This window comes from Nematolebias whitei, chromosome 4 (assembly GCF_014905685.2).
Source record: "Nematolebias whitei isolate Nwh7 chromosome 4, NemWhi1, whole genome shotgun sequence".
NCBI classification, from domain to species: Eukaryota; Metazoa; Chordata; class Actinopteri; order Cyprinodontiformes; family Rivulidae; genus Nematolebias; species Nematolebias whitei.
The window spans coordinates 11,011,354-11,025,889 of record NC_056501.1 but is presented as its reverse complement, the minus strand read 5'-3'; the positions used below and the strand labels follow the sequence as shown (position 1 = coordinate 11,025,889).

At 36.9% G+C, this 14,536-nt stretch overlaps 1 protein-coding gene across 1 annotated transcript in view; it reads left to right on the top strand.

Moving 5' to 3' along the window:
• Positions 1-2,523: 2,523 nt before the first annotated feature.
• Positions 2,524-14,536, top strand: part of LOC119408654 — a 13,856-nt gene continuing 1,843 nt past the window's right edge. Inside the window, exons 1-7 of the mRNA XM_037675497.1 lie at positions 2,524-2,566; positions 2,719-3,045; positions 4,756-5,097; positions 5,214-5,339; positions 8,228-8,300; positions 9,498-9,514; positions 11,302-11,595. Coding sequence (XP_037531425.1) covers positions 2,524-2,566; positions 2,719-3,045; positions 4,756-5,097; positions 5,214-5,339; positions 8,228-8,300; positions 9,498-9,514; positions 11,302-11,595 — 1,222 coding nt within the window. The remainder of the gene's footprint in view (positions 2,567-2,718; positions 3,046-4,755; positions 5,098-5,213; positions 5,340-8,227; positions 8,301-9,497; positions 9,515-11,301; positions 11,596-14,536) is intronic.

Below are 14,536 nucleotides of genomic sequence, written 5' to 3'. Positions count from 1 at the left end.
TGTGAGCATGCTTGTCACTATATAAGGTTTCTCCATAAAAATGTTCAACAGTGGATGTGGGGACCCACAGACCCATCCCTACAGGACACAATGGCAACACAGGGAAGACTGGAGCCACAGACACACAGCGGTCCCCAAGCCCGGAGCTCCAAGAGTCCCCCAACAGGGACAACCACACCCCCCAGAGAGGGAAGCAAAGGGAATCCCTAGGCAATCCCCAGCGACCACAATAAAGAAACCCCAGAAGGCCGCGACGACGAGTCCATAGGCCCCGCCGGCAACCCGCCCCTCCAGAGTAGATCCAGCCATGGACACCGAGCCTCGAGTCCCGAGGTCATAATAATCTGCAGTATTATCATTCTTCCTCTGGCAACTTGGGACCAATCTACCTTGGAAGACCTACCAGGGGCAATTACAATTGCTCCTGACAGCATAGCTCCTAGGATCAGTCAGATGCACAAACTCCTCCAATACGATAAGGTGACAATTCAAGGAGGAGTAGGGACATTTTTAAAGTAACAAATTAACTAAAAATGTATGATTTTGGTCTGTGAAAAGAAACTATAGTACCCAGAGAAAACCCACGACTGCACGAGAAGAACATGTAAACGTCACACATAAAGGCTCCAGACAGCAAACCTGTGACCTGCTTGATGTGAGGTGGCAGGTTGTAACTACTGCTCCGCTGTCAAATCAATTCAATTGAATTAATTCAGTTCATGACACTTTACCAAAAGAGTAAACAAGTCCAGTGCATTTTAACACAGTTAAATTCAGTCCAGTTATATGTTAGCCCAACAGAGTCTGATTAAAATTCACCTCCAATCATAAACATTCCAGTTCAAGCCAATTCATTCCTAATAATTATTCATTCATTGATAATAAGCCAGCTGGAAAATTTAGGGATTTCATCAAACATTTACTCCACCGTGGGGATTTGATCCACCGTCCTGAGCATCTGCGTGTGGTGAGCTACAGTGGAGAGGACAACACAGTGTTTCACATGAACACAACTGCTGAACCTTTATGAACTTCCAACCCCTTAAATAACAATCTATGCAAACCAATACCCAACTGCCTTGGACTGTAGGTTAGTTTCACTTTGGTATTAAAAGCAGATGCATCGGAAGTTTTTATATTTAAATTACATTTTCTCAATATGTTTGGCTGTATAACAGTTTTAACCAGCATTTAAGTTTTCATTTACACCAGTTTTTTTTTTTTTTCAGAGCTCTCCAGAAATCTCATTACTTCCAGAAATGCTTCTCCAGCTATGATGGGTATCTCCGACACTAATCCATGTTAATTTCATAAGAGAGCTAAGTTATTCTATTAATTGTGGCTGGTTTCCAGGTGGTGAGGAAGTGACCGATCAAATCAGGTGATGCAAACACAAATTTGAGATTGAATGTTTATATTTATTTTCTCTGGTCTTATTAATTATGATGATGTAAGGCTTTTATTTTTTACTGTAGATGCCCTTTTGTCATGTCTTTAAAAAAAAAAAAAACTTTCTGCATAGCCATGCTTGTGAGGCTGACTATTCAATCAGGAGTTAAGCCTCATGGTGAACACTGTACAACACATCTGTGCTGCTGTTACCACTGTCCCACCAGCCAGGGCACTGTCTCTGCTCAACAAATTGATGCGTTTTGTTTCCTGACATGTCTCTAGTGGAAAACTTGTGGTTAAACATTGTAATTTTTTACATTTTTAAAAATAAATTGTCAAAATGAAACCTGTACAGCATACTTTCTTGGTGTCCTTTATGTCCAGGACTCAGTTTAAGTTAAGTGCTGTAGGAAGAAATAACATTATAAACAAAAAGTCTCCATAGTCTCATCTCATTATTGGTCCGACCTGCTCTGGCTGTACATTCCCTCAAGGCCACTTTTCTGTGAACTGTACTTGGGCCAATAATGTAATTTTTTAAATTCTTTATATGTTGTTTTCCCCCCCCTCAAATTTATAAGGGGGATTGCACTTATATGCATATAATAATAAACTAAACACAATAACAGTAAAAGATACAAAGCAACAAAAAAAAAAAGGGAATTTCAACATAAGAATGCACCATCTTTTTATTTTGCTCTCTAAATTGTGCAAAGTTGATTTGAGTGCAAATATTGAGAAAATTTGATTCTAAAACCCAAAAGATGAGGCATTTTTAGAAATTTGCATGTATAAACAAAAGTTTTGCCTGTATGACTCGCAACTTTTATGAACTCAAAATTAAAATAATGCCTAATTTTGTTGGTACTTTGGAATGAGGATACAGTTAGAACAAACGAACAAATGTTAGGGGGACAGCTCAGAATATACAATGTATAATAATGTCAGATTTTTAAACTTCTTAAGGTGTTGGTTTTTTTTTTTTTTTCTTTTTTTTTTGGGTGAAACCATGTTGTATAGGAAGTGCACTTTGTGTACTGAGGTAACCAACAAAGCACTTTTTACAGTCTGGATCATCACTCCTCCCTCTGGTATTTAAGCATAAAGCATCTCAATGAGGTCAGTGTCACGATGACTCTGTTATGGGTTACACTGTTGCTTCTTCATCAAGGATGTAAGTACTATTTACACACTGAAACACGGTATGTTCTCAGAAAAATAACGTAAAGATGTTGACGATTATTGTCATCTAAGATTATTTCATTGTTTTTTTGTAATTTCTTGAAGTTTCACATCACTTTTTTTCTCTCTTCACATTTAATGCAGATTCTTTGGTTCCAGTGGTCACAGTTCAGCTGGATGAGTCGGTGACTTTTACATGTACTTTTACTGAGAAGTTTCACACCAGTACATGGCTTCACTGGTACAAGCAGACTGCAGGAGAGAATCTGAAACTGATCACAATGCTGCGTGGAAATACAAACCCTACTTATGGACCTGGAATTTCAGCCTCAAGATTCAGTACAAGTTTCCATTCGAACGTTAGCACTTTGACCATTCTGAGGACAAGTAAAGAAGATGAGGGGATGTATCACTGTGCTTATATGGACTGGACTAAATCTACTTGGTCAGGAACATATTTGTCAATACGAGGTAAAGCAATGTTAATATTCTGGTATGTTTTTAGTTTTCACATACTTACAAAGTCTGTACATGTTTAGTAGTGTAAAGTGAATGCATTTTAACTTCAAGACTTTTTTTTAATGAGGATGATCAACTTTAGGTTTAGCTGTAGTACAGAAATGCAGCTGCTCATCAGTCTGGTTCATTTGTTTAGTGTCTTTTTTTTTTTTTTTAGGCATTTCTTCTTGTGCAACTTTTGAGATAATAAGAGTAACTCATATTCTTGGTTGCAGCATTCTTTAAATACTTTCATCGTGAAGTGTTTGTCTTCAGCTGCACGTTGTTACATTTTTAAGAATATTTTTCCCTTTTTAAGCTGTTTTCTCTTAGAAAAAAAGTGTCTGAATGCTGAACTTTATTTGACTACTTTTTGTAATCTTATCCACATAAATTAATATGAAACTTAAGTTTTCATGTTAACCATTATCATTTAAAACCACTTGCAAGCACATGATGAAAAATAATTAATATACATTAAAAAAAAGTTCAATTTTAGGGTAAAAGATAATGTGATATCATGACTTGGTTTAATGGCTTTAGCAGCAACATTTGACTAAGTTTTATTTAAAGGCTCTTTTCTGCTCGAATAATTTTGCTGACGTCCGCAATTTTAAAGCAGCAGGAAGTTTTTTGAAAATGCAACAATCATGCAGTCGTGATGTTTGCAAGTTCTAGCCCAGGTTGTGTCATGAATGGCATCAGGTGTAAACCAGTTGTCAAATATGTTGGCGGTTTAAACTGTTTTAATCAACTGCTATGAGTAATTATGATCAATTAATGTGTATTTTACATAGAGGAGTAGTGGCAAATGGTTGCAGCACAAATAATGAGGGCCTGCTTAAATACAGAGGCCGTGTTTTGTTAAAGCTGAAGGAATGCAGCAGGAAGAAGTGGCAGATGTGCAGCTCTCTGATAACACCTCGGTCCTATGCGATAACACCATGAAATTCATAGATTTACAAAGGTCTTCTGTTTAGCTCCTGGGAAAATAACTTGTGTTGGATGGTGCAAAAGGTCAGAGCAGTGAATCCAGTGAGGTGGGACTGGCCAACAGCACAAAACCCGCTGTATTTTCACGTTATATTAAGAATTGATTTGCATTTTGGGGTTCGTTGACATCTTTGATCAATTCTCCAGATCTGTTTGTATCCTGTTAACATAGCTTTCCTGTTTTAAATAAAGTGTTATAATAAAAGTGAAGTCGTCCCTAGTTTCCCTCCGGCCAACGAACCTGGGTGAGAGCAAGAGAGACGCTCTTAACAAATATCTCATTTTGAGCCTCTCGATGTGATGAACCCAGCAAGGAGAGCCACTGAAAGGAAGAATGACAACATATTGAATTATTTTAGGACAGTAGAAATGTATTCAAAACTTTCTAAAAGATTTGTGCACCAGATACATGTACCCAATACATTGTTTTGTCTGCTTGACACCAGAAATTGTATCTAATCCATGGTTATTAAACATGGCTGCAACGGCATAAAACATTAAATTTATCATTAGGCTCTGATAAGATTATTTTCATAAAAACAGAACTTTTCTATTTTCCCAAGAGAATAAAAAAAAAAACTTTTTTTTCTTGCTTTAAAATATACAGATAAACTATAATCAACAGTTGTTGGCTTTTTATTGCATGTTCATAAGTAACTGATTTGTTTGACTTTTTAATCATTATTCCAGGAAACACTGTAAGAACATCCCAGTACACTGTTGTTCAGCAGACAACAGGTTCAGATCCAGCAGACTTGGAGACTCTGCAGTGTTCGGTTCTCTCGGACCCTGAAGATGAGTCGTGTTCAAGAGGTCTCAGCATGTTCTGGTTCAGATCAGACAAGTCTACTCCAGACTTCCTCTACACTGATGGGAGCAGACCTGCTAACTGTGATGAGGCACGTGACACTGAGAGGAGATGCAGCTATGACTTCTCCAAGAAGATCAGCTCCTCTGATGATGGGACGTATTACTGTGCCGTGGCCGCATGTGGACAGATATTATTTGGAAATGGAACTAATCTGAAGAACGGTACGCTTCTACGATACTTGAGAAATTAAACAAATGCTTTTCTCCCCCCAGTTATTTCACAAACAAAAAACTTTTCCTGAAAAAACTTTGTAATTTTAAAACTTTTGTTTTTCTAGATGAAACGCCAAGTTCTGACTTTCTTTTGCTGATGGTTACAATAATCTGCCTGGCCGTTTCTGTGACTGTAAATATCGTTTTCATCAGTTACCGATTTAAAAAATCTGCATTTGAGAAGTCAAAAGGTAAGTGCTGTTCACTGTGTTAAATGTAAAACTTTAAAAGGTGGACGTATAGCACAGTAAACAACTACTCAGTCCAATGTTGTGAAATATATATTTTCAGATACCTGTATGAACGTTAGCTTAGTAGCAATTTATTTATTATTGAGCACAATTGAGAATCCAAAAGACTCAGTTTGTTTGTTCAATGTGCGCAGAAAGCTTCTCTTCCCAAAAAACACCCGACGACTTGAACCAGCTAGAATTAAATAATGTAAGTAATGACACCAAATACCATGATTAGTTGTTTATTTGAAACTAGAGAGTTTAGTACTTGGTGTGACAATGTAACTTTAAGATAAAAATGTAAATTTCTACACAGACTGAAGATGGACAAGACCTGAATTATGTTGCCTTACATTTCTCCGGAGGGAAAGCACCAAGAGGAAACAAGAAGAGAGACTTGAGAACTGAAGAAAGTGTTTATTCACAAGTTAAAGGATCACTGTGAATGTGTGCAAAATTTACAATATTTTGGTTTAACAAATATTTTTAATTTGCTGATTCAGTTTTAGATGATTTAGATTTGGAAAAAAAAAACAATTACATAACCTTACCTGGCTCCTTTGCAATATAAACATAAATATTTAATTCAAAGCTAAAGCTGTGAAGTCTTTATTTTAATAAAACAGTGTTGTAATGTCGTATGTGTTGATTTTTTTTTTTTTTTTTTTACAAAGTTTAGGGCTTGAGACTGAAAAAACTCAATCTCCAGTGAGCTTCAATCTGTTTTTTTTTTTTTTTTTAGTACAACCAAAACAGCTGGTCAGATGATTTCAGCGCCCGAGAAGGAACATATGGTAGGTCAGAGAGATATGAGGGTGCAAGGCCATTTAGGTATTTAAAGGTCAACAGGAGAATTTTAAAATTTATTCTATCTTCAGAGAGGCAGTGAAGGAAGGATTAAACTACTGAAATATCAAATCTAAGAGTTCCTGTTAAGAGCCGAGCCGCAGCATTTTAGACAAACTGGAGACGTGAAAGGGAAACCTGACTGACCCAACATAAAGAGCATTACAGTAATCAAGTTGGGTTGTAATGAAGGCATGGACTGTTTTTTTCAAGGTCAGTTCTGCTTGCTATCTGCCTCAACTGGAAGAACCATTTCTGGAGAACAGAGTTCTGTTTATTAAACTTCAAATCAGAGTCTAAAACCATCCTGAGATTTGTAACGGACTGCTTAAGATATAACTCAAGAGAGTCAAGGTTTACAGGAACAGACAGCAGTAGAGCTAAGGCTAAACACAATAACTTCAGTTTTCTGATTGTTAAAAATAAAAAAAAGCCATGCATGCTAAATTCATTTGACACTATCAGTGCCTTAACATCATCAAGACATTTAACAGAGGTTGAATTGTGCATGAACTACTGGGTTTTAAGGGCAGCTGAATCTGACAATCGGCATAACAATGTTGATGAAAGAGACCATTAATGAAATACTGTTTTTCCTCAGGATAGACCCCAAAGGAAGCAGATACAGTGAAAACAGAAGGGGTCCAAGAATCAAGTCCTGTGGAACCCCACAGGAAAAAGGCGCTAAAGCAAATGATATATTACCAACATTAACACAAAATCTCCCGTTACTCAGATAAGAACAGAACCACTCTAATGCTGCATGTGTAATCCCAACCCAGTGTTCTAACTGTAATATAAGGATACTGAGGTCAATGGTATCAAAAGAAGCAGTAAGGTCCAGGAATACAAAGATCACAAACTGACCAGAGTCATTTGCTAAAAGAACATTGTTACAAACCCTTACTAAAGTTGTTTCAGTGCTGTGTAATAGTTTAAAACCAGAATGAATGATCAAAAAAATTACATTCTCATTATCAAACGTATTTAATGGAATAACAACCATTTTCTCCAAGATTTTAGAAAGAAAGGGAAGTTTTGAGCTTGGTCCGAAATTTGAACAAGCTGAAGGTTCAAGTCCATTTTTTTTTTTAAATGGATGGATTTACTACTGCATGTTTAAAAACATCAAGCCCACCACCATGAACTCAGACTAATTGAAGACAACGGATCAAGGGACAATGACAGAGGGGTCATCTGCGGAGTGAGGAATTGATGACCTGGTCAACAAAATGGTTGATAAAATCATTATAAGTGACATCAGAGGCCTCCATGCTGGCAGACTGAGACACTTAAAATGGAGTTAATGGTGTTAAAAAGAGGGATTATGACTGTTTGAGCAATAATTTGGGATAAATATTTGCTTTTCTCTGATTTTAACGTTGGTCTGATAGAATTTCCAACACATTTTCAACATAATAAAATAAACCTGGACTTTGTCCTCCTTCCATTTGCGCTCAGCTTTTCTACACTGCCATCTGGCTGCTCGGATGGTCTCATTTAATCAAAGCTGTGGTGTGAGCTTGGGGTGCCTGATTTTTAACTGGACCACTAGATCCAGTCTTAAGACAAGACTCGTGATGCTGAGAGAGCAGCTTCTGTGTAGTAAGACAAATTGTGTCCAGAGTCAGTAACAGAATTAGAGGAGGAAAAGAGGGCAGCAGTGGAGGAGTTAAATTTCCAACAGTGCCTGGCTGGAGTGAGAGATTTAGACTTTGTGATCAGAAAAAACAGCATCCCCAATTTCTAAATTAACAACGGCTAAACCATAAGATAAATCTAAATCTCAAGTGTATGACCCTGCTGATGAGTGGGATCCACAACACGATGCACAAAGTTAATATTGGATAAGATTTATCAACTCCTGAGCCCAAGGCTTTTCAGTACAACACACATGAATGTCAAAATCCCCCATGATTAAAACCCAGTCATATCTGAGCAATATTCCAGCAAAAAAGTCAGAAATAATTTATAAATCTTTGTATTTGGGTTGTCTGTAGAAGACTGTGCACAGCCCTGGCTGAGAGTGACCCAGCTCAAAAAGAAGCAGTTTAAACCTGGAAAAAATACCTGGTAATTGGAGCTTTTTGCATTTCAAATATTCCTTAAAAACAGTCACTATTCTTCCACCTCAATCAAATGTCAATGGAGCATTTTAAAAAAAGAGCCATCCGAAAGGCAAAAGTTCCAAAAAGACAGTAAACTCACCAGCACACAACCAAGTCTCTGTCACAAAGAGAAATTCCAATCCACTGAAACAGGAAAGTCCTTTAAGATGAAAGTTTTATTAGCCAGGGACCTGACATTTGGCAGGGCCATCCTTGTAGGAACCACGGCTTGAGGAGAAGATGACCACTGAGCACAAACCTGCGGTCTCCAATTTAGAGAGTTTGTCCTGTGACTCCTAAAACCATAAAAACAGTGGGGAACAGGCCCACTGTGAGAACTGGATCCCACCAACGGAACCAAACAAGGCATGATAGGATCCACGAAGCGCCAGGACAGGAGATGGACATGTTGATGATCAGCTGGAAAGGTCATAGCAGAACTTGCAAGGGCGGCTTTAAGCTTCAACAGCCACCCAACACGTTTTCTCCAGCACCTGAGGCACTGTCTCTGGGCGCAGCGCGGCTCAGGCCCACTGGTACATCAACCAGGAGAGGAGCAGGCCCAGAGCTCTGCTCATTGTGGTTAAAATAGGCAAGCTTGGTAGCAGATAATCGAAGATCTAAAAGTAATTGATGTTGATAAACCAGTAACGAGTTGATGTCGCAGATGAGAAATGACAATAACAGAAATAACACGATCACAGCAGACAGAGGCAGACGGCAGGCCATGCACACCGGCGCCGTCTTCCTGGAAGTAACTGAATCAGTAACTGAAGTAACCTGCAAGTAGTGAAATGAAGAATTTTCAATTCTTAATTCAGTCTGTTTGAAGTTTTGATCTCTGAAATGTAGAAAGAGTCCCTGTGAAAACAAAAAGCCCAAGTATGTTAAATTTAGACTTTATGTTTAATTTTATTAATTGAATAAAGTGGTTGACGTGGTTTGAAAACCGTACTCTCCTACACATGATTTATTAAAACATTTTTTTCATTGTATTACTTCTGACTCTTGTAATCAACAAAAAATGTTAGATGTTGAATATTCAAATCAGTGAACAGAAAATATGAGATGTTTGGTGCCGAGTTGGGTCATACATGCTGGACTCAGATTGAAGTGGCCCGCATAAAGATTTATTCAAAGACCCCACCAAACTTTGATCCAGCTCTGAAAATGAAAAAAGTTTTCTGTCATGTGACAGCTAATGATAAAGTATGATTCCTTAATGCATTTCATGCATTAAAAATTAAGCTAAAACCAGTTTCAGAACGTGTTTAAAATGGTTTAAAGTGAATTTTGTTGAAACAAAACCAATGTCCAGTATGAAAAGGAAGGTAGTATAGGACAATATATCAAATGTGAGAGAAAACAAAAAAACGTATGAATACTTGTTATGAGACGTTGTACAGAAAAAATACATGAGACGGAGCATAACATTTTAGAGAAAAATGATGACATCTTCATGATTTCTCAACATAAGATGATTTAAATTTAAATCTCTGGCATGAAAGGTGACAGCCAGACTAGAGAATCGACAGCTTTGCCTTTGGACTGAGCGTGTTCTTCACATAAACATTGTCTAGCTGTTTTTTTTTTGTTTTGTTACCTTTTCCTTTTAGCCATCCTATTTGTTAAAAAAAAAAAAAAAAAAAAAAAAAAAAAACTGTAGTATGCTTTTTTATAACTGTTTATTGTTGTTGCTGTTGTCCATTGTTGTCATCTTTCTTTGTTGAAATCAGGTCTCTCTTGTAAATGAGTCCTCGAGGCTCAATGGGATTTACCTGTCTAAATAAAGGTTGATTGATTGATAAATGACTGAAACGACATCCTCATTACTGAGTACAAGACCCTGATTCATTGATCCATCTTCCACTTCATCCTACCTTCACTCATAAACACCCAAAGCCTGAAACTCCTGAGGATACCCACTCTCCCAATGTAAGGTTATATTTATTATTAATAATAATAATAATAATACTCATAAGTATGACTTTCAATATAAAATTAGAAAATGTTGCATAATGACGTAATATTTTAGTAACAATAATAAAAAAAGATTTTAGTTTCATTGTAAAAAAATGTGCCAATTAAAAACTAAACAACTTTAGACACAACAGAAGTGAATGAAGGTGAGGAAAAATGCACGTTGAATGTATTCTGTGAAAACCAATCAGATTCTTCTCACTCCATCACCACTCCTCCTTTTGTCCTTTAAGACATTAAGAGTTGAGCCAAGCACAGAGTCACCATGCTTCTGTTGTGGGTAACACTACTTCAGCTCTGTCAGGGATGTGAGTATTACCTATAGCTATGACCAACTAATTTCTCATTTAGGTTCCTAATAATTGGTATGCTTCAGTGTTCTATTACTCCTTACTACTTAACTTTAAAGATGATTTGCTCTTTCTTATTTATTACAGATGCTTTGGTTCCAGTGGTCACAGTTCAGCTTGGTGATCCTGTTACGTTGACCTGTGCTGTTTCCGAGAGAGTTCAAAGCATCACATGGCTTCACTGGTACAAACAGAGTGCAGGAGAAACTCTGAAACTAATTATGATGTATCAAAAAAACATCAAATTCAACTTTGAGCCAGAATTTCCTGCTTCAAGATTTAGTGCAATGAATGATGAAAAAATAAACAAACTAACAATTTTGAGGACAGTTCAACAAGATGCAGGACTATATCACTGCGCTCATATGGACTGGACTAAATCTACATGGAGTGGGATTTATTTGTATATAAAAGGTAACACTTTACAAAAAACTCAAACTTACAGCAGCTTTAAATAAATTATACACATTTCTACATGTAAAAAAAATGTGGGAATACACAAAGTAGTTTATAAACCTCTTCAAAATTTGTACATTTGATCATCAGTCCTTGAAGTTTAATATTTTATTATTCTTATTCTAGGAAACACTGAGAGGATTTCAAACTACACGGTGGTATCGGATCCTGCTCATCCAGCAGACTCCGAGACTCTGCAGTGTTCGGTTCTCTCGGCCTCTGAGGACGAGACGTGTTCAGGAGGTTCCAGTGTGTTCTGGTTCAGAGCCCGGTCAGAAAACTCTTATCCAGATATGATCTACACCGATGGGTACAGACCTCCTAATTGTGATGAGACATCTGACACTCAAAGAAGATGCCGTTATGACTTATCCAAGAAGATCAGCTCCTCTGATGATGGGACTTATTACTGTGCCGTGGCCACATGTGGACAGATATTATTTGGAAAAGGAAAAAAAGAAGTGGATGCTAAAGGTAACTGCATCATAGGGGTTTATTTAAAAGAAAATGTAAGTAATGCTTTGAATAATTGTCACCTGATAGAATCAAGGCAAACTTTTAGCGTTCATAAAATTATATTTATGACATAACATTCTTTAACAATAATTATTTTCTATGTGTTGTTTTCCAGATTCCAGCTTGTGCTCACCAGAAGTCGGTCCAGTCAGTTTTGTGCTGTCTTCTGTCTTGGTTATAAGTCTGATTGTTATAGTTATCCTCACATGTTCAGTCCACAAAAGAAAATGTGACTGTTGTCAAGGTAAGAGAACATTTGGATAGTCTCTGCACAAAATGTGTCGCATTTTTATTTATCATCTGTTTCACAATCCAGCTGCTGTGGAGATGCATGGAAACTGTGGTCCAGAAAAACAAGAGGTAAAGTATTTATTTAACATTCAAATGATGTTTTAAACGTGCTTTGAGAATAGTTTGTCACTTGATTTACTTTCTTTTAGAAATCTGAAGAAACATGGATGTATTCTGCTGTCATCTTCTCTGTGATTAAAACTGACGATGGAACAGTAAAAGCTGCAGCAGAGAGTCAGAGGATCTACGCTGCTTTAAAAACTTCAGGCTTTTATTAGTCTGATAACGCATGTTTAACCAAAATGTCATTTTTACTTAATAATTAAAGTTTTTTTTATCTTTTATTTTAATAAGCATGGTCATACCTGTAAGAACTTCACCACCAACCTTATGTTGAATACTTGTAACTCCATGTTGTTTCAGTCTTGTTCTGTGTAGTTTGTAATAAATTTAAAATCATAATTTAGTTATTCATCTTACAGTGTCTGATTAAAAAGTTTGTTTTTCCATTTGGCTTCCTCCTGTGAGTCTTTTGTATTTAGATTTGTGTCATTCACACACCACCAAGATCTCATTGTTTTTTTGGTATTTTTCTTTAATAAAACTTTATCAACTACTTTAAAATCACAGCTTGGTTTTTCCTCCTATCTAAAGACGAGTAATTGTAACAAATTCATACAGTCTGTCAAAAGTGCATACTGAAATCTAGCAAATGTTTTGTAATTTTGCTTTAGGTAAATTCATCAGATATCTTAAATATTCTTCATCATGAAATGGTAAAATTCAGCATATTGACACTTTTTTTTTTGTTTTAAAAAACATTTTAACATGACTAAGCATCTGTTAGGGTCTCTTCTAAAATACTCAATACAGCCATCAGTTAAACAAGAAGTAAAGACACTTTTTATCCTCACATTTGTTTGCAAGTCCAGCCTGCTTCACTCTCCACAGATCATCAGTTTGAAGCAAAGCTGTGCATATAAATGCTGGAAGAGGATTTCAAGTAAATTAAAATAAAATACTGGTAGATGCCACACTTGGTACTTGGTAATCAGTACTTACAGTTTTTTGTTTGCTTCCATATTATCTAGCTGTTTATGTGGATTATGTGTGTATTACTGTAGTGAACATTTTAGCCTTTTAAAGACTGAAAGTAATGAAGAGGAAACAGGAAATCTGAGGTGTTTGAAACTTTTGATGTTTTGCAGAGAAATGTCCTCCAGTCATTCTGTTAGAGCTGCACACCACCTAGAGTAGTGCACCACCTCTCCTCAACTACTGCATGTAGAGATAAAGGCTGTTTAGAGCTTGTAGGGCAGGGGTCTGCAATCTGCGGCTCTGGAGCCACAAGTGGGTCTTTAGTCCATCTTCAGCAGCTCTTTAAAGCTTTGACCAAAAACATAAAATTCATTTTTATTGTTGTTATACAAAAATAAAAAAAAGGGTAATTTTAACGGTCTTCCCCGCTTTTTTTTTTTTTTGCAAATATGTGAATAGTAAAAGAAATACAAAGAGTAAAGAACACTCACTGTATGCGCTCTCTCTTCAAAGTTGGGCACTTAATTTTCCACAATAAAAATTAAAATCATAGGCCTGCATAATTCTTCTTTGTTTAAAAATGTTCCAAAAATGTTAAACCTTCTTTTCTTTCTTTACAACAGTCTGCACAAATATCAAATGTTAAAAAAATTGATATTTTTAGTTTTATAAAGTCACCCCTACTGGCAGAAAAAACCCTCTCTGACTGACTTTCCACAGGCCACCAGTTGATGATCACAGTTGTACCAGATTGTTGCGGCTCCAGACAAACTTAATTTACTGAACAAAGGGGAATATGGCTCTTTTGATCGAAAAAGTTGCAAACTCCTGATGTAGAGCAAGAAAACATCACTTCTGTGCTTTTCCTGCTTGCCTTTCTCACAGACGACCATGTAACTTCACCTGTTCTACTTTTTCCATAAACAGGTGTTTTTAATCCTCATCCAAAAAGGAAACTTCTACTTGCACACTAAAAATGCTGTGGCCTTTGAAGAGTTACCTGTATTACTACTTTCACATAATTTATATCCTCAACGTGTGACAATACTCATAATAAAAACACAAGTTTAATGTGTAGCTCCCTGCCCTTGAAAAGATGACAAAGTTTCAGCAGAGTAAAAACAAACTAACTTAAAACAATTAAACCAGTGATTCTCAAACTGTAGTCCCTGGACCCCCGGGGATCCGTGAGTCAGTGCTTGAGGGTCTGCAAAAAAACCCTAAAAAAATAAAATAAATGTACAATTCAATTCAGTTATATAGTACCAAGTGACAGAAGTCATCTCAGGGCACTGAACAGAAACATTAATATACATAAAAATTAAGTTAATAACACTATCAGAGGAGCAGACTGCTTTGAGTTTAACCATCACAGAACTCTCATCTTGAGCAAGCATGAAGGCAACAGTGGAAAGGAAAAACTCTTTCATAAGGAAGAAACTTTAAGCAGAACCAGGTTCAGGACAAGAGGTCATCTGCATGGACCGGCGGGGTTTGAGAGGACAGGAAGGAGGATTGGGGTGGCGGTAACCAAGTGGTTAGAACAGTTGTCCTCCGGTGCAAGAGTTGG